Genomic DNA, 16,161 nt, shown 5'->3' on the forward strand with positions numbered 1-16,161 from the left:
GAGCTTAATAAAAGTATCGATACATTATAATCGGTAATAAGCATCGATAAAGTTCATGCGATAGCTGGAGAAGAAAAAGTGTTGGCAATTGATTGCATTCAACGAATCTATGATTTTTTATGCCTGCACGTAACGAAAACAAATATAGCAACTTCTAAATGGACTCCAGATTGGATGTAAGTACTTAAAGCAAACGATCGCCATCAATTGGCAATGAATATTTATTGTTTCCAACTTATTGATAGATGTTTGAGGACGTCAACACATCGCCCTCCCTGGAGGGTGACATGTCCATACCGGGTAAACGGACCACAACGACAACAGCACAGAACGGTGTGCCCGAATACAATACCCTGGACGAACCCATACGCGAGACGGTGCTGAGGGATATGCGCGCTGTTGGCATCAAGTTCTATCATGTGCTCTATCCCAAGGAGAAGTCGAGTCTGCTGCGCGATTGTACGTCATCAGGTGCAGCAGTTGTGTGCGTCAGCAATTTTTAACATGTGTGCGCTTTCTGTTTACAGGGGATTTGTGGGGTCCATTGGTGCTGTGCACATTCATGGCCACCATACTGCAAGGCTCCTCGTCTGCCGACAGCATGTCCGACAATGGACCAGAATTCGCCCAGGTCTTTGTGATTGTTTGGATAGGCGCCGCCATCGTAACGCTCAACTCCAAGCTTCTAGGTGGCAATATGTAAGTATATCTAAAAACGGGAAAGAACTGATATTTTCTGCATGCCGAAGTGTGGGTACCCTTGTGGACAATCGGCTTACCCAAGATAATTATGAAAAGCAAAATATTTTGCAGTTCAAATATCATTTTTCGTCTGGTTCTGTCTGTCTATGTCTGCTTTATAACATATCTTCCGATATGGAAAGACTAGTCAAGATATTCTACAGTTCTTCATGCAAGAACTTATTCCGCTTATCAAATTATCTCAACAAACAAAAGAGTTCATACACGAACTTAATAATACACGAATATATTTGATCCGATCTGGCTTTCATGATAACAAACAGACAAAAGACATGGCTATATCATCTATGCTGTTAATACTGAATACAAACACATATTGCATCAGGTCGGAGACGTCTCCTATGCTTTACACACTTTATGACAAAATTATTATACTCTTTCTCAACATAAAAATATTTTTCTGTACCGCACAGCTCGTTCTTTCAATCGGTTTGTGTGCTCGGCTACTGCCTGACGCCGGTGGCGCTGGCTTTGATCATCTGTCGCATCATCTTGCTGTCCACGCAGACACGTTTTCTCTTCTTTTTGCGCTTTGTAACCACAACGCTCGGCTTTGCCTGGGCCACGTATGGTAAGTTGCCCTGAAGTACATGTTGTTCATAATAAAATAATATAATTTCATTTAATTTCGCAGCATCGTTCATCTTTCTGGGCCAAAGTCAACCGCCGCATCGCAAGCCGCTTGCCGTGTATCCCATATTTCTGTTTTTCTTTATCATATCATGGCTAGTCCTATCCCATAATTAGTTATTAGTTTTAGTTTATAAACTGAACCGCAACTTTCCATAGCATAACCAAATCGATTGTAAATTTATGTATTTAATTTGAGAAATTGTGTACAAATTGGTTTTTTGATTTATTTTATTTACTTTACTCTTAAGATCTTACAAATTATATATATATATATATGTGCATATATGTTTGGTTAACTCTGGCCGCGCTACACATCCAGGCTGTTGGCCGACGTGGCCACCTCCAGGGACATTTGCATTTGGACGCCATCGCCCTTGGTGGGGCGATAAGTCAACGAATTGGCGCGCGCCTTGCGGCCCATAAAATGCCGTTCCACCCACTTGAGCAGCGTGTAAACGGAGTCAGTCGATGGCAAGCGATGATCGGCGGCGGTCTTCACAATATCCGACGAGGTAACGCGGAACGTGCGCGCCATACCCTTCAGTGCCTGTGAAGAGTATCGATTAGTGTGTTTGCCAATGTCTCACCATAGATGACCTCTAGGCCCAGCTACTTACCACCATGGCATCCTCATCGGTGTTATCGTCGCCCACATAGATGATCTTGATGCGTTCGTTCCAGTCAACGCCAAAGGACGTGCGCAATATGTAAATGGAGGCGCGACCCTTGTTCCACTGCACCGGCGGACGCGCCTCGAGCGCGCAATGCGCCTCCGTTGCCCTGAAGCCGTACTTCTCGATCAGGCTGCGCGCCTTGTCAACCATATCGGGACGCAGCTGTGTGGGCGTCTCACGATAATGGAATGTCAGCAGCGATCCCTTATTCTCCACCCAGGCGCCGTCGCGACACACCGAATCCTGAAGCGCCTTGAGCAATAGGCTGACCTTATCCTCGTACTCAATGGGCATGGGATGCACAAACTTGCTGCCATCGGGATGCAGAATCTCCAGACCATGGTTACCCGCATAGGTGATGCCCTCGATGCCGACCATTTTCTTGACATTATCGACATTGCGACCCGAAATGACGGCCACATAGACATCCGAGTGATTGGAGAGCTTGAATAGAACGTTCTTAATCTCGGGCGATAGCGTGGCCAAATCCGGATGCGGCGCAATTGGCGCCAGAGTGCCATCATAGTCCAGCAACAAGGCCAGCTTGTGATTATAGCCGATGTATCTAAGGCGAGAACAAAGATTGGAGTAAGTGCAGCCAAGTGGCAGGGCAAGGATTAAGTTGACTCACTTGAGTAAGTAGTCATCGAAGTCATCCACTGAGACCGGCTGCATAATGGTGGTGCCCACATCGTCCATCTCGAGAGCGCCCACCGCCTTCAGGAAGCAGCGCATCCAATGGCTAACATCGCATTCGGCCTCGCGGCGACGGAGACGCGCCATGCGCAGCACACGCTCATCCTCGGGCATGGTCAGCGCACGATGTATGACCTCGGCGGCCTCGTTCACCTCGTACGGATTGCAGAGCAGCGCCTCGTGCATCATTTCGCCGGCGCCGGCAAATGGTGAAATGACCAGCACGCCGGGCACCTCGTTTATCTGGCAGGCGACAAACTCCTTGGCCACCAGATTCATGCCATCGCGCAGCGGCGTCACCAGGCAAACGGCCGCATCCCGATACAGGGCGGCCAGCTCATCCTGGCTCACATAGTCGTAGATATAGCGTATGGGCGCCCAGTTGGCGGTGGTAAAGCGTCCATTGATGCGTCCGACCAGCTGATCGACCTCCTCCTTGAGCTCGCGATACTCCTTGACATCGGTACGCGACGGCACCGAGATCTGCAGCAGGCTGACCTTCTCCTTGTGCTGCGGATACTTGAGCAGCAGCGCCTCGAACGCCATCAGGCGATGCACCAGACCCTTCGTATAGTCCAGCCGATCGACGCCCAGAATAATCTGTTGCTTGGACGTCTTCAGCACCTTGGGCGCATTCTGGGCAAGATTAACGAAGCGCTCGTAGGGTATGCCAATGGGCAGTGGTCGGATGCGCACGGTGCGTCCGCCGTGTTCCACCAGCAGATTGTTGCGATCTACACGACAGCCCAGATTGCGCTGACAGCAGTCGACAAAGTTCAGGCAATAATCCTGTATATGGAAGCCGACCAGATCGCAGCCGAGCATGCCCTGCAGTATCTCATCGGACCAGGGCAGCAGGCGGAAGATGTCCCACGGCGGAAAGGGTATGTGCAGGAAGAAGGCCAAGCGACACGGCAAATTCTTCTCCTCGGCATGCTCACGCACCCAATTGGCGGCCAGCATCAGATGATAGTCGTGTATCCACACGATTGGCGGATTCTTTTCGCTGCCATTGTTCTTCGCCAGACACTTCTCCAGGGCCTCGATGGTGCGCAGCGCAAAAAACTTGTTCACGGTCACATAGTCGTGCCAGTGCTCGCCGCCAAAGTTGGCGCGGCCCGGCATCGAGTGGAAGAGCGGCCAGAAGATCTTGTTGCAGCAGCCGTTGTAGTAGCTATCGAAGATCTTTGCATCGATGTTTACCGAAACAACCTGATCGGACTTCAGGCCAGCCGTCGGCGTTTGATCGTACGGATTCGATTCGGGTATGGCCTCATTGGGATCCTCCAGATGTATGCCCGACCAGCCCACCCATAGACCGCCGCCCTTGATCACCACCGGACAGACGGCCGTAACAAGACCGCCGGCGCTGTAAAACAAAGGCCAGTCTTTAGTGGAAGAAGTAAGTATATATGTATATTAAACTTGTCCTGGTTGATTGATTGACTGATGGAGTGGTTGACTGACTGGCTGACTGATTGATTGACTGATTTATCTTGCTGGTGAGCTGACAGTCTGACTGATTGATTGACAGTCAGACTAAATTTGAGTGACTGACTGACTGATTGATTGACAGTCAGACTGGCTGATTGATTGAATTTTAGACAACTGACTGACTGATGTGTCCGACTTCCGGGCTAGCTGATATTCGAACTGACTAACCAATTGATTGACAGGCTGACAAACTGATTGACTGACTCATGTCTCTCACTGATTGATTGACGGACCAACTGATTGATTGCAATTTTGATGGTCGAACTGACTGAATAACAGGTAGACAAACTGATTGACTGGCTGATATCTCTCACTGATTGATTAACGGACTGACTGATTGATAGAATTATTGACCGACTAATTGACTGATATGCCTGACTGACGTGCTGACTAATTGACTAACTGACTTACTGATTGATTGATATGAAATAATGATTTACTGACCGACTGATTAATATGTTGAGTGATAGACTAACTGGTTGAATGATTGACCGGAACTTTTTCAAGCTATTTTTATCAATCTCTGTACACTGATAGGATAGGAGAAAATTTCTCTCGAAGTAATGAAAAATTGAAATACAGGTATGAGGAACCTTTTATTTTTCCTCCGATCTCCCTTAAATTATTTTTGCAACGATCTATGTAAAATTGCATTGACGACGCTTTCCGGAAAATTCTCGCCGCCCGGCTAGAAATGGCACGGGCAAGGCCGGGCCACATAGGCAGGTATATATATATATATGTATATATATGCCTATACTTGTATATATGCAAAAAGAGATTCAGTCCCAGCCCCGTTTTATGCAGGGTGCATCACAATGACACTGACACTAACCGCACTGATAAGCAACAAACCATAAAAAACAGCGCCTGTGCCTGATACGCTGCAAGTGTAAACAACCTCGACGCTGGCCCAGAGGCCAATACCAAAAAAAATAAATATATATATATATTACTCGAAAATCGAGTTCCCAAATTCGAAATCCTAGCCGCACGCAGCTTTTTGTGTGTGGGGAGGGTCAGTGCGAGTGTGACTAAAGTTGTGCACGTGATTTTGATATTTTTTCAGTGTCAGGTTCGCAGCTCTACGTCGTTATGGAAGCCTTGAAATGACGCCTCTATTATTGACCCCTTTAAGGCGAACGTTGTCTCGCCTTCGTCGTCGTCGCCGTTCTCTTTGGGCGGGGGTTAGGGGTCAAAGCCGCGTTATGGGCCCCGCTGATAAGGGCAGTCGGTATTATTGAATTTGTTTTCTAATTTCATTACATTTCCATCCAATTTGCTAGACTTTGCATTCCGTTTGCTCATCCCAAATACCTCCCCACTCCACACACCCCTCCCGCCCTCTCTCTCCGGCTCTCTCTCCCTCTCTCTCTCTGTGTATTTTGCGCTGATAAGACGCTGGCAGCCTTATAGGGCACTAATCACCAGAAGCGTGTGGAAACAATATCATCTCCATATATGTATATATATAAATGTATATATATGGACCGTCACATAGGTAATTCGGTTCCCTATCGAGGGGGCTTTACTCTGCGGCTTATCTTTGATGCAAATTGTATGCCCAATCACATGAACTGGGTTAGTTTTTGAAAATAGAAGAACAATTTGGGAAAGTTTACTTTAGCTTTCAAGCCTCGCTCTTGTCACGAGATTTTGATAAGTTTTGTTCCATGGAAACATTTGTTTTATAGTATATTATTAATCTATTGAGTGGATTATGGCTTTGTTTTTTTTTCGGACTAACGGACAGGACTGTACTCGTACAATGAACTTTTACCGTTCAATTGCTTTGCTTGCAGTGTTGGAAAGTCACTTGAAAAGTTTTCAATCAGTGAAAAGTTTTCATTTGTGCATTTTCTATTTAGTTATACTTCAGCCAAATGGTTAATCCAAAAAGGTTAATACCTTAATAAAACTTCTTAATATTTAACTTTTACGTTTCTTTTCATAGAAAAATGTACAGTCTCAAAATTTAGACACTTTGTTCTTATTGGACTGCAAAAAGTCCTTAATTTTATTCACTTTTTGTTTTGTATAGATTTTTATTAAACACACAAGCTCGTAAGCTTTTAAAACTTAACTCGATTTGGAATTCAGGTCTGATTGAAACTTCTTTACTAAGAACGAGCCACACTATTTGTACACACAATTGGTTCAAAAACTTTTTGGAAAACTTAAAAAAAATATTCAATTTTTTAATTTTTTTGCTTTTAAATGAAAATTAAGTTTTGTGACTCTTTAATTTTAAACATATTAAACGAAAAAGGGATTCTTTTATAAATGTTAAATTGAAAATAATATTGGGTAAAATGTGTTGAACCAAGGCTCTAAAAAATCCTGACTAGATCCTAAAATTTAATTTTTCGAACCATAGAAGACTTGGACCATTAACCATTTTCGTTTTAAGAATTTATGAAATATATATATAGATATATATTATAAGGCCGGTTTTGAACTGACGCGATTTAAGTCCAGACCTTTAATTTAGTATTCACCATTAAACGAATCATCAAAACCGGATTAGCTGAGAACCATTTTTAAACCAAAAAGCGGGTTCACGAATCGAATTTCGAGGTGAACCGGAAACCCAACATTTTTATTGGGTTTGCAGCCTTGATGTATTCAGTTATCACTTTTAAGAACCAAATTCGAATGACATTGTCTCACTTTTTGTTGTGCTCAGTTTTAACCAAGTTCCTTGGACACAATCTCCAACTATTCTCATGCCACAAAAAATAAATTAGTTAAATGCTTTGATAACTCACCTGGCTCTGCGTTCGAGTTCCTTAGTTTTGGGATTGCGTATCAGGACAAACGGCAAACGGTTGGAGACAACAATCAGACTGGCCTTGGTCGAGGGCTCCCCGGCATTGGTCACAATGATCTCCGTGTCGGGCATTTTTTTCTTTTTGTTGTCGATTTCAGTTGAAGATCTGGATACTATACGTAGCGTAGAATGAAAACAATGCACACGAATAAATATCACTTGGAGTCTTAGCACAGTTTTAGGACAGGATGTGGGGTACGGCTAAAGGGTACGGCTATAGGGTACGGCCAAAGGGAACAGCTGTAGGGTACAGCTAAAGAGTACGGCTGTAGGGTACGGCTGTAGAGTACGGCTGTAGAGTACGGCTGTAGGGTACGGCTGTAGAGTACGGCTGTAGGGTACGGCTGTAGAGTACGACTCTTGTGTATGGCACCTTATGTTCGGGCCTTGGACTTGTTTGCGCTGCGAGGTTTGGCTAACAACTAATTGGGCTGATGCACTGGCTGTCTGGGCTCTGGGTCTGGGTCGCGTCGAGAGATGCAACGAGCTTGACGTCTGTGTGGACGTTGCTTATCAATGAGACGCTTCTATCTATCTCTATACGTATATATACATATATGTACGGACGGACAATGCGAACGCTTACCGTGCTGCAGTGTAGGCAGGTGGACACTCTGAGAGCGAGGGAGCACGCCGCCAAAAATCAAGCCAAACCAAGCACCAATTTAATGCTCCGTACACGTTTCGGTTTCTTTGACCTATAAGTCCAAACTGCGATTCGCGTGTGTCTGGAAAAACTGTGTGTCTCGTTGTGTTTTTCCGGCTGGCTTTTGAGCTGTCGTCGATTGCCGATTTCTCGCGGTAGCCAGCTAGCTCCGTACTCTGCCAAAAATAGACGAGCACTAATGCCAATCTCTCGCTCAACTGGCATTTTTCTTCAAAAAAATTAAATGTTTATGTGCGTTCTCAGGTTCCACAGAGTCCACAGAAAACATGGCTTATCAGAAAAATCATCGTTCAGTTCCATTCTATAATCTATCTATACGACGCAGCGCATTATGTATATGCGAAAGCGTGCCGCCACAAAGACGGCTTGCTGGAAGATTCACTAGAATTCCAAAAGATATTCTACGTAGATTTGTTGGAGACTAGTTATGGCTTTTCACTTCTCAAGTTGGCCCGAAGCTCAAGGAGTACTAAACTTAACAAGGGATCAAAACTAGGCTTAGGTATTCTGGTTTTAACCGGCTGTGTCCGGTTTTATCAGCCCGACAGCGTTTGTCTTTGAGAGCGATAAGTCAACAAGTCGTTATTCTTGTTGTTTGCGTAGTTTTTGTACACATAAATGTTTTTTTGTTCTTCTATATTTAGACTTAAATCTGCACTTGGCTGCAACAATGCATCGCTTAACCCTAGCTTCACCTTGTCGTAACCTTAGATTCAACAATTAATTGACCATTAGCGCATTTAACGCTCAGTTTGATAGTTAGTACAGAGATGGAAAGGAGAGAGAGAGAGCCAAAGCTGATAAGAGATGCTTGTGCTGTGCAATCGTTTGCATTGTTTATGCAATGCATTGAAGATTTAGATTTGGCTAATTACGTAGGGATTAGGTACAGTCTCTCTCTCTCTCTCTCTCTCTCGCTTACTCTCTAAGCATTGGTGAACTTGAACGCTTGATCATGTCTGGCATTCATGCGCTTATCATGACGCCAAACCCAACGTTGACGTGATTTGCAATAACATTTTAGAAAATCAAAGCTTAGTCATGTGCAATGCTGCATCTGATAACCCGTTCAAGGGTCGTTTCAATCTATTTATTTATACTTTGATTTAATTGATGGCGACATTTGTCTTTTGACGCAAGTTCTATTTTCATTCGCGCAGCAATTACAATTTCAAATGCCCCAAAAAAGTAACGGCCTTTCCGCTGTGCCTCAACTGCCATAGCAAGCAGCTTTTGTCGGCCATCTATCGATCGCATTTATCGGCGCGCTTATTACCAATATCGATAACTTTTCTTTCGCATTGTTGGATTTGCTTTGGCATTAACAGCTAGTAAAAATGGATCCCTCAATTATTGAGTTTATTGGCGAGAAGTCCATGATTAGCATAATACCCAATTTCTCCAATGAACCGCTACATCTAATTTATGGCTCTGTGGGTCCATTTCGTGCCGGGTTTCCCGTGTATGTGCCACTGTGGCTGGCGACGCACTTGCGAAAGCAACAAAAGTGCCGCATTGTGCCGCCAGAATGGATGGAGCTGGAAACGCTGGAGGAGATTAAGGAGGAGGAGAAGCGTTCCAAGTGAGTTGCCATTTCTTGTTATGCGACAAAACTAAATGAATGTCAACTGTCTGCGATTAGATTCTTCACAAAGATGCCCAGCGAGCATTACATGGTGGTGGCCCAGCTGGTCATGAGCACGGCACCAGATGATGTGCCACGTTGCGAGGAGTTGCGCACAATTATCAAGGACATTTTCGACATACGCGAATCGAAGCTGCGCACCTCGATCGATGCGTTCATCAAGGGCGAGGGCACCTACGCCAAGCTGGACAATTTGACGCTGCTGGAAATACACAGTGTGCGGCCAATTCTGCCCTATTCCCTGGATCACATAGCGCGCTATCAAAGAACGGCCACTGCATCGCAGCGGGATACTTCCATGCTGGGATTGAGCACAACGGGCGGCGGCTCGGGCACGGGCACGGGCACGGGCACGGGCTCCATGAGCAATTCCTTTCTCACGCAGTAATGTTTGACTGTGATACGTAAGTTTAAGTTAATCATATGTACAATAAGGTATAAACAACAAAGGAAGTTAAGGGTTATGCTTGGCAAGCTCTGTTGAGGTTACAGAGACGGCTTCTTCTGCTGCTGGGGTAGATTTTGTTCGCTTAAAAAATATATTAAAATGCAGATCAAAATTAGTATTTCAAATATTTGAAAAGTTGGTTAGTCAGGGAAGCTGTTAGAAGAGGCTTCACTGTAGTACATTGCGGCGGTTGCCCTTAGCCGTTTTTCAATTATAATTTCGCATTTTAAATATTACTTTTTTATTTTTTACAATTATGTATAAGAATGCAATTTAATTATGCGTTTGGTGCTGATTCGGGATGTATTCTTTTGACATGTCTGCACAGGTTATCCCAACGAGGGGTTACAAACTTGCAGCCAGAGATAATGCAGACATGCAGAATGACCCCGTCACTGGGATTCTCCATATGCTTGACAATGTGTCGCTTAATGTTGTAACAACGATTCGTGCGATAGCTGCAGGTGTTGCACGCATACGTTTTAGTTTTGCCCTTCTGGTAGTTTCTTCTGAAAATGTTCCGATATTAATTATGATTTCAAATTGTTTTGGAAATGTGGTAAAGTGTGCTTACTTTGGCTTGCCAATGCTTGGCTTTTTTATTTTGGATTCCTTATTCGAATTAGTTGGTTCGGCTGTAGGCGCTGGAAACTCATCAATTGATTCCGCATGCTCGTCAGATGGCATTGATGATTGGTCATAGTCTGCAATTGACGCCAGATCCTCTTCATCGAGTTCATACTCTACACTTGCCACGGATGCCAGATCCTCTTCGCTTGGCATCGGCTCCCCCTCATCACTTGGCACTGGCTCCTCTTCATCGCATGGCATTGCTGCGGCGGCATCCTCATTACTTGTTACTGTTGTTGAGTCCTCAATTCGTGGCTTTTTTACACCATGTAGTCGTTGCATGTGTCGATTAAGATTATCCCAGCGCAATGTTGAGAAGGAGCAGCCCGCAAATGGACAGATATGCTGCAGCTCCTTGGGGGGCTTCTCGTAGTGATTGACCAGATGGCGTTGCACATTATAGGCGCGATTTGTCTGATAGCTACACTTTGAACATTTATATATTTTAATCGACTTGGGCGCCTTCTTTGGTCCAATCACTATCACTTCATCTTCCATGTTGCACAGTTTTTAGTTGGAGCTAAAAAGAAGCATCGAGATTAATGGGAATAGCCCGCTCCAGCTGCACAAAATGTAAACATACCTCCAATTGTTACAGATTAAAAAAGACTGCAGATGCGGGCATTTATTGATACTTGCTCATTAAAACGCCCACCAGGAAAAATTAATTTTATAAATATATATGTTTTCCTTTATTTGTTAATAAAATTCAAACAGCTGTGCACAATGTGACCGCATTGCCGACAGCAGCTATATTTTTGGAGGGTGCTGCCAACTTGTTGCGAAAAAAATGCACAACAAATTTAGTTTCGAGGCGAATGGCAAAGCGAAAAAATGGCGCGTAAACGGGACAGTGCAAAATTTGTTAAGTGCAGAAAACCAATAAGAAAACGTTTTAAATAACATATCTATTCAACTTAATTGCGTGAAGTTTACCAATAAACGGTTGAAAGTTATGCAATTGTTAGTCTGTCTGATGCTGGGTGCACTATTTTCAATGTGCTTGCACAAGTGATCCCATCGAAAAAACTATAACTAGAAATTACGCAAACATGTAGTAAAAGTTGTGTCAAGTGCCGTGGAATATAATAACACGAAAAGCGTGGTAAGTGCGTTTCGGGCATGAATAAGATTTTGACTTGGCCTTTTTGGGACTTTCCTCACATATTCCTTTAAAGTGAACCCAATGCAATGCTGCGGAATGAACAGCCGGCATTTGTGCAAATGAGTTGCACTTTTGGGAGTCTTTTAAAGTGTTGGGTGTTTCACTCACAGCCCTTTATCAATTTTTGTATTCATTACAGGTAAAAATTGCAGATGAAGGGCAGCCAAGTGAAGGAAACAAACGTTGGCAAATAACATCCAAAACGAATGAAAATTTAATTAGTCTTGGTAAAGGCAGATAAGTCTTGTTTTATGCTTAAACTCAATTTATAAATGGGCTTAAACAAAAGCTGCTGCGCTGAAAATTATATGCTAAACATGAAAATAGGCCGTGTATTTCGTGCATATTAACATCGATAGATTTGCCAACGATATTGAAGTTATCGCTATCTTAAGCAACAGCTGTTATTGTCCACGTTGCGCTGTGAATGACAAATGTGACGCGTATGGCGAAAAGTTGTGGACAAAATAAGTTAAGGAAAATTGAAGAAAATTGCAGAAATACAACATGAGCGAGTCTGTGGCAGATGCCGCTGCCGTTCAAGGGATGGGCAGCAACAAGATACACTTTTCCAAGGAGGTGAAGCAGGTTATTGACAAGGTGAAGCAAGCCAAGCAGCGACAAAATATGCCACGATAATGAACAACTTTTTTTTAGGTGCTGAAAACAGACGAACAGGATCCGATGGACGCACCGGACTTTAACACAGTTGATTACATTAATCAATTATTTCCCAATGAGCAATCGCTGGCCACCATCGATGAGACGATACAGCGCATGCAGTGTGAAGTCTCTCTGATTGATGACAATATACGCTCCGTGGTGCGCGGCCAGACGAACACGGGCCAGGATGGGCAACTGGCTCTGTGCGAGGCGCAAAAGGTCATCAGTTCGCTATTCAGTCACATTATCGATGTGAAAACGCGCGCCGAACGCACCGAGGAAATGGTCAAGGAAATCACGCGCGACATAAAGCAATTGGATTGCGCCAAACGGAATCTGACCTCGGCCATAACCACGCTGAATCATCTGCATATGCTTGTGGGCGGTATTGAGAGCCTAAATGAACTAATTGAGCGGCGCTCCTATGGCGAGATTTTGAATCCACTGCAAGCCATCACCGAGGTGAATCAACATTTCCAGCAGTACTCGGACATTGACGAAATTAAGGTATGAACCGTACTCAGAAGCGAATAAGGTTTGAACTGGACCCAGATTCATGAATGAAAACAAACACACACATTTGTATTCCAGAATCTCTCTCAGAGTGTGGATAAAATTCAAGTAACACTGGCGCAGCAAATAACAGAGGATTTCAAGGAGGCCTTTGCCAACAAACCCTCCACGCAGCACAGATTGGGCTTAAATCAGCTGGCTGATGCGTGCAAAGTGTTGTCCGTGCTGGATGCCAAGGTGAAGAAGGAGCTGCTCAAGTGGTTCATAGCACAGCAGCTGGAGGAGTATATGCATTTGTTTCACGAGAATCAGGATATTGCCTGGCTGGATAAAATAGACAAGCGCTATGCCTGGCTTAAGCGTCATCTGCTGGACTTTGAAGATAAATATGGATCAGTCTTTCCGCTGGACTGGGAGGTCTCTGAGCGCATCACAGTAGAATTTTGTCGCCAGACACGCCAACAGCTGGCACAGATCATGGCCAAGCGCACCGCAGAGATTGATGTGCGTCTGCTGCTGTTTGCCATTAACAAGACTCAAGCCTTTGAGCAGCTGCTCTCCAAGCGCTTTACGGGTGTCACCCTGGGCGCCACGCCCGCCGAACAGACGCGCGTTCTTACGCTGCCAGCTACGGCAGAGGCATCGCTTACCGTGACCGTATTCCATGATCAGATTGGTCAGTGCTTTAAGCCCCATCTGGATATTTATATACGCAGTATTGATCGCAATTTATCGGAGCTGCTTGAGAAGTTCATTGAGATGTCCAAGGAGCCGTATAAGTTTGCAGAGGCCAAGACTACAGTCTATCCCAGCTCGGGTGATCTATTTGTCTTCTACAAGAAATGCATGGTGCAGTGCAATCAGCTGAGCAACGAGCAGCCCATGTACGATCTGGCGCTGGTCTTCAAGAAATATCTGCGCGAATATGCCTCCAAGGTGCTGGAGGGTAGCACGCCCAAGCTGGTCACCAGCAGCACGGGCAGTTCCATTGGCAAAAGTGTCTCCCTGTTAACGCGCGACATGCAAAATCTGTCGACAGCCGCCGGTCAGGTATTTCACAACTTTCTCAAGGAGGGCGACACACAGCGTTTCAGTCGCGATGATCTGGTGCGCATTTGCTGCGTCCTGACCACCGGCGAGTATTGCCTGGAGACAGTGCAACAGCTGGAGGATAAACTCAAGGAGAAGGTGACAACCGCCTATGTCAGCAAGATAGATATGAGCGAAGAGAAAGATGTCTTCCATCGGTAAGTAGAAAGTCTGTTCAATAGACAACATTATTCACATATATATATATACATACATACATATACTCTGACTACGACTGACTGACTTATTCAATCATTTTCATTTTCACACAAATTAAATGAATTCATCTTTCACTGAAATGCGAATTTCACCTTGCTTTCGAAATATGCGCGAATCAATTTTTTTCAAAGGAACTTCAAATTTATTTCAACATTTTAACTAACAAATTATGGCGAAAAAACTTTGTATGAAATATTTTTATTTTTCATGCAATACACTTTCACCTTACAAAATCTTCATAAAAACTACTCTAAAATATGTTTCACCAAATTTGGAAAATCCACACTCAAAATCAGAAAACGACGGGAAAACTATTTTATGGAGCTGGTTAAAAAACAATTCAATTTTCGATGGATCAGCTTTCAACTAACTTTCAAGGCTCGGCATAAAAAATTATTACACATATTTAATTGATTCTGGGAAATTAAAACCACCCATAAAATCGTGGAAAACCCGCAACTTTAAGTTTTTCATGGGATCCTTTAAAACTTATTTTCCAACCTCACATAAAAAGGAACATTTATATCATCTACGTCATATAATCCATCCACACATTAGGAAAATTAAAGGAAAACAGATGTTAAATCTACTTTGCTGATTCGATAATGAAACCTTACTTTCTTCAGCATCATTTCCAATTGCATACAGTTGCTCGTGCAGGATCTGGAGGCGGGCTGTGAGGCATCGCTGCAGGCGATGGCCAAGGTGCAGTGGCAGCACATCAGCAACGTGGGCGATCAGAGCGCCTTCATCAGCAGCATTTGCGGCAACTTCAAGCAAACGGTGCCCGCCATACGGGACACGCTCGCCAGCTCCCGCAAATATTTCACGCAATTCTGTCATCGTTTCGTGGCCGCTTTCATACCCAAGTTCATCAATGTGCTGTATCGCTGCAAGCTCACTCTGTCGGATGGCTCCAATAATGTGCTCGGCTGTGAGCAGCTGCTGCTGGACACGCACTCGCTGAAGACGGCGCTGCTGGAGCTGCCGTCGGTGGGCTCGAGCGTCAATCGCAAGGCGCCCACCAGCTACACCAAGGTGGTGGTCAAGGATATGACCCGAGCGGAGATGATTATCAAAGTGGTCATGACGTCAGTGCAGCCGCCGGCGCATTTTACGCAGCAGGTGCTCAAACTGTTGCCGGACATAACCATAGCTGAGTATCAGAAAATCTTGGACATGAAGGCGGTGAAGCGTGTGGATCAGCTGCAGCTGATTGATCTCTTCAAGCACACAGCCTCCGCGGCCGCAGTCAGCGGTCTTTTGGATCCACCCAATAGCGAGGAGGAGTCGCTGCCCGTTGCTAATGAAACGCCTGCGCCCGCAACCGAGGAACCGGATGCGACAAACAATTCGTCTCTTGATGCCACAACGGCGCCCACAGCTGCAACGAATGCCACGCCCAAACGTGCCTTCATCTTCAGCGTGGGCAGCTTTACGGGCAGCGCGGACAAGAATGCCGATGGCAGCTCCCAGACAGGTATACGCAAGCTGGAGAGTCTGCTCAAGAAACGATTTCCTTAGTCAAGTCCACTAACTAGTAAATAACACAATCTAACATTCCATTAGTTCGATCTAATTTAAAAACAAAAAAACATGTTCCACATTTTAAGGACTCGAAAGCCTAACTTGAAGTTAGAATTTCTTTTTAAGAATTGACTATGCAGATTTGGAGATACTTTAAAGAAAGTCAAGGCTATTTATTTTCATGATTGTCAAGTAACAAAATTATGGATAAATTGTCTAAACAATTGTAAGAAATATTTGAATAACTTTTAAAATTAATGTGAGTCTAGAGAGAAAATGCTTATAAGGATTAAGACCTGCATGTGTATTGTATTTTAATTTAAAAAAAACATGCTCGAACAACTTTAAATATTTAATTAAAGCTCAAAAATGGCGAATATTTATAGGCTTAAAAAGGAAATTGGTTTCAAACTTTCTTTTGTAATTGTAGAACTTCTAATTTATTTTATTTGCCTTTTAATTCTTGAGAAGAGAAATCTAAAGTTTTGCAAAAGATTTAGATCGTT

The 16,161-nt window shown here is 44.2% G+C and overlaps 5 protein-coding genes and 1 long non-coding RNA gene across 7 annotated transcripts; 4 read left to right on the forward strand and 2 right to left on the reverse strand.

Moving 5' to 3' along the window:
- The first annotated feature begins 15 nt into the window (after nucleotides 1-15).
- Nucleotides 16-3,293, forward strand: LOC135429898 (protein YIPF6). Its single transcript, XM_064684385.1, has 5 exons — nucleotides 16-176; nucleotides 246-459; nucleotides 528-699; nucleotides 1,176-1,333; nucleotides 1,397-3,293. Exons 1-5 carry the CDS (start codon nucleotides 159-161, stop codon nucleotides 1,507-1,509), a joined length of 675 nt encoding a protein of 224 aa, XP_064540455.1. The 5' UTR covers nucleotides 16-158; the 3' UTR covers nucleotides 1,510-3,293.
- Nucleotides 1,606-7,921, reverse strand: Tps1 (Trehalose-6-phosphate synthase 1). 2 transcript variants are annotated; one of them, XM_064684383.1, is made up of 5 exons: nucleotides 7,676-7,921; nucleotides 7,028-7,202; nucleotides 2,701-4,134; nucleotides 2,013-2,634; nucleotides 1,606-1,942 (listed from the first exon to the last, which is right to left on the reverse strand). In XM_064684383.1, exons 2-5 carry the CDS (start codon nucleotides 7,159-7,161, stop codon nucleotides 1,703-1,705), a joined length of 2,430 nt encoding a protein of 809 aa, XP_064540453.1. In that variant the 5' UTR covers nucleotides 7,162-7,202; nucleotides 7,676-7,921; the 3' UTR covers nucleotides 1,606-1,702. The 2 variants fall into 2 exon arrangements, with proteins under 2 accessions (XP_064540453.1, XP_064540454.1); XM_064684384.1 differs by lacking the exon at nucleotides 7,676-7,921 and adding an exon at nucleotides 7,463-7,602.
- Nucleotides 7,922-9,044: 1,123 nt separating this feature from the next.
- Psf2 (DNA replication complex GINS protein PSF2-like protein) lies at nucleotides 9,045-9,967 on the forward strand. Its single transcript, XM_064684400.1, has 2 exons — nucleotides 9,045-9,338; nucleotides 9,399-9,967. Exons 1-2 carry the CDS (start codon nucleotides 9,094-9,096, stop codon nucleotides 9,787-9,789), a joined length of 636 nt encoding a protein of 211 aa, XP_064540470.1. The 5' UTR covers nucleotides 9,045-9,093; the 3' UTR covers nucleotides 9,790-9,967.
- A 106-nt stretch (nucleotides 9,968-10,073) lies between these two features.
- On the reverse strand, nucleotides 10,074-11,216 carry LOC135429915 (uncharacterized). Its single transcript, XM_064684402.1, has 3 exons — nucleotides 11,063-11,216; nucleotides 10,424-10,999; nucleotides 10,074-10,358 (listed from the first exon to the last, which is right to left on the reverse strand). The coding sequence occupies exons 2-3, from the start codon at nucleotides 10,975-10,977 to the stop codon at nucleotides 10,127-10,129; spliced, it is 786 nt and encodes a 261-aa protein (XP_064540472.1). The 5' UTR covers nucleotides 10,978-10,999; nucleotides 11,063-11,216; the 3' UTR covers nucleotides 10,074-10,126.
- Nucleotides 11,217-11,410: 194 nt separating this feature from the next.
- On the forward strand, nucleotides 11,411-11,956 carry LOC135429920 (uncharacterized). The gene is made up of 2 exons (XR_010436488.1): nucleotides 11,411-11,584; nucleotides 11,784-11,956. It is a non-coding gene; the product is annotated as an uncharacterized LOC135429920 (long non-coding RNA).
- A 22-nt stretch (nucleotides 11,957-11,978) lies between these two features.
- On the forward strand, nucleotides 11,979-16,055 carry Vps53 (vacuolar protein sorting 53). Its single transcript, XM_064684411.1, has 4 exons — nucleotides 11,979-12,244; nucleotides 12,302-12,814; nucleotides 12,899-14,067; nucleotides 14,755-16,055. Exons 1-4 carry the CDS (start codon nucleotides 12,152-12,154, stop codon nucleotides 15,650-15,652), a joined length of 2,673 nt encoding a protein of 890 aa, XP_064540481.1. The 5' UTR covers nucleotides 11,979-12,151; the 3' UTR covers nucleotides 15,653-16,055.
- The last annotated feature ends 106 nt before the right edge of the window (nucleotides 16,056-16,161 follow it).

Source organism: Drosophila montana, unplaced genomic scaffold (genome assembly GCF_035044405.1).
Source record: "Drosophila montana isolate Dmon_TW-CO22-7 unplaced genomic scaffold, ASM3504440v1 contig_2747_1, whole genome shotgun sequence".
In the NCBI taxonomy this organism is placed as follows: domain Eukaryota; kingdom Metazoa; phylum Arthropoda; class Insecta; order Diptera; family Drosophilidae; genus Drosophila; species Drosophila montana.

What these genes read in the sequence shown, in the direction of transcription:
- LOC135429898 (XM_064684385.1), top strand. An exon ending in GTCGAGTCTGCTGCGCGATT is followed by an intron (nt 460 to 527) that starts GTACGTCATCAG and finishes TTCTGTTTACAG; the next exon opens with GGGATTTGTGGGGTCCATTG. An exon ending in AAGCTTCTAGGTGGCAATAT is followed by an intron (nt 700 to 1,175) that starts GTAAGTATATCT and finishes TGTACCGCACAG; the next exon opens with CTCGTTCTTTCAATCGGTTT.
- Tps1 (XM_064684383.1), bottom strand. Translation starts at nt 7,161, where the DNA reads ATGCCCGACACGGAGATCATTGTGACCAATGCCGGGGAGCCCTCGACC. An exon ending in GAACTCGAACGCAGAGCCAG is followed by an intron (nt 4,135 to 7,027) that starts GTGAGTTATCAA and finishes TTTGTTTTACAG; the next exon opens with CGCCGGCGGTCTTGTTACGG. An exon ending in CCGATGAGGATGCCATGGTG is followed by an intron (nt 1,943 to 2,012) that starts GTAAGTAGCTGG and finishes TACTCTTCACAG; the next exon opens with GCACTGAAGGGTATGGCGCG.
- Psf2 (XM_064684400.1), top strand. Translation starts at nt 9,094, where the DNA reads ATGGATCCCTCAATTATTGAGTTTATTGGCGAGAAGTCCATGATTAGC. An exon ending in GAGGAGGAGAAGCGTTCCAA is followed by an intron (nt 9,339 to 9,398) that starts GTGAGTTGCCAT and finishes GTCTGCGATTAG; the next exon opens with ATTCTTCACAAAGATGCCCA.
- LOC135429915 (XM_064684402.1), bottom strand. Translation starts at nt 10,977, where the DNA reads ATGGAAGATGAAGTGATAGTGATTGGACCAAAGAAGGCGCCCAAGTCG. An exon ending in CCAAGCATTGGCAAGCCAAA is followed by an intron (nt 10,359 to 10,423) that starts GTAAGCACACTT and finishes GAACATTTTCAG; the next exon opens with AAGAAACTACCAGAAGGGCA.
- Vps53 (XM_064684411.1), top strand. Translation starts at nt 12,152, where the DNA reads ATGAGCGAGTCTGTGGCAGATGCCGCTGCCGTTCAAGGGATGGGCAGC. An exon ending in TGAAGCAGGTTATTGACAAG is followed by an intron (nt 12,245 to 12,301) that starts GTGAAGCAAGCC and finishes ACTTTTTTTTAG; the next exon opens with GTGCTGAAAACAGACGAACA. An exon ending in GAGAAAGATGTCTTCCATCG is followed by an intron (nt 14,068 to 14,754) that starts GTAAGTAGAAAG and finishes TACTTTCTTCAG; the next exon opens with CATCATTTCCAATTGCATAC.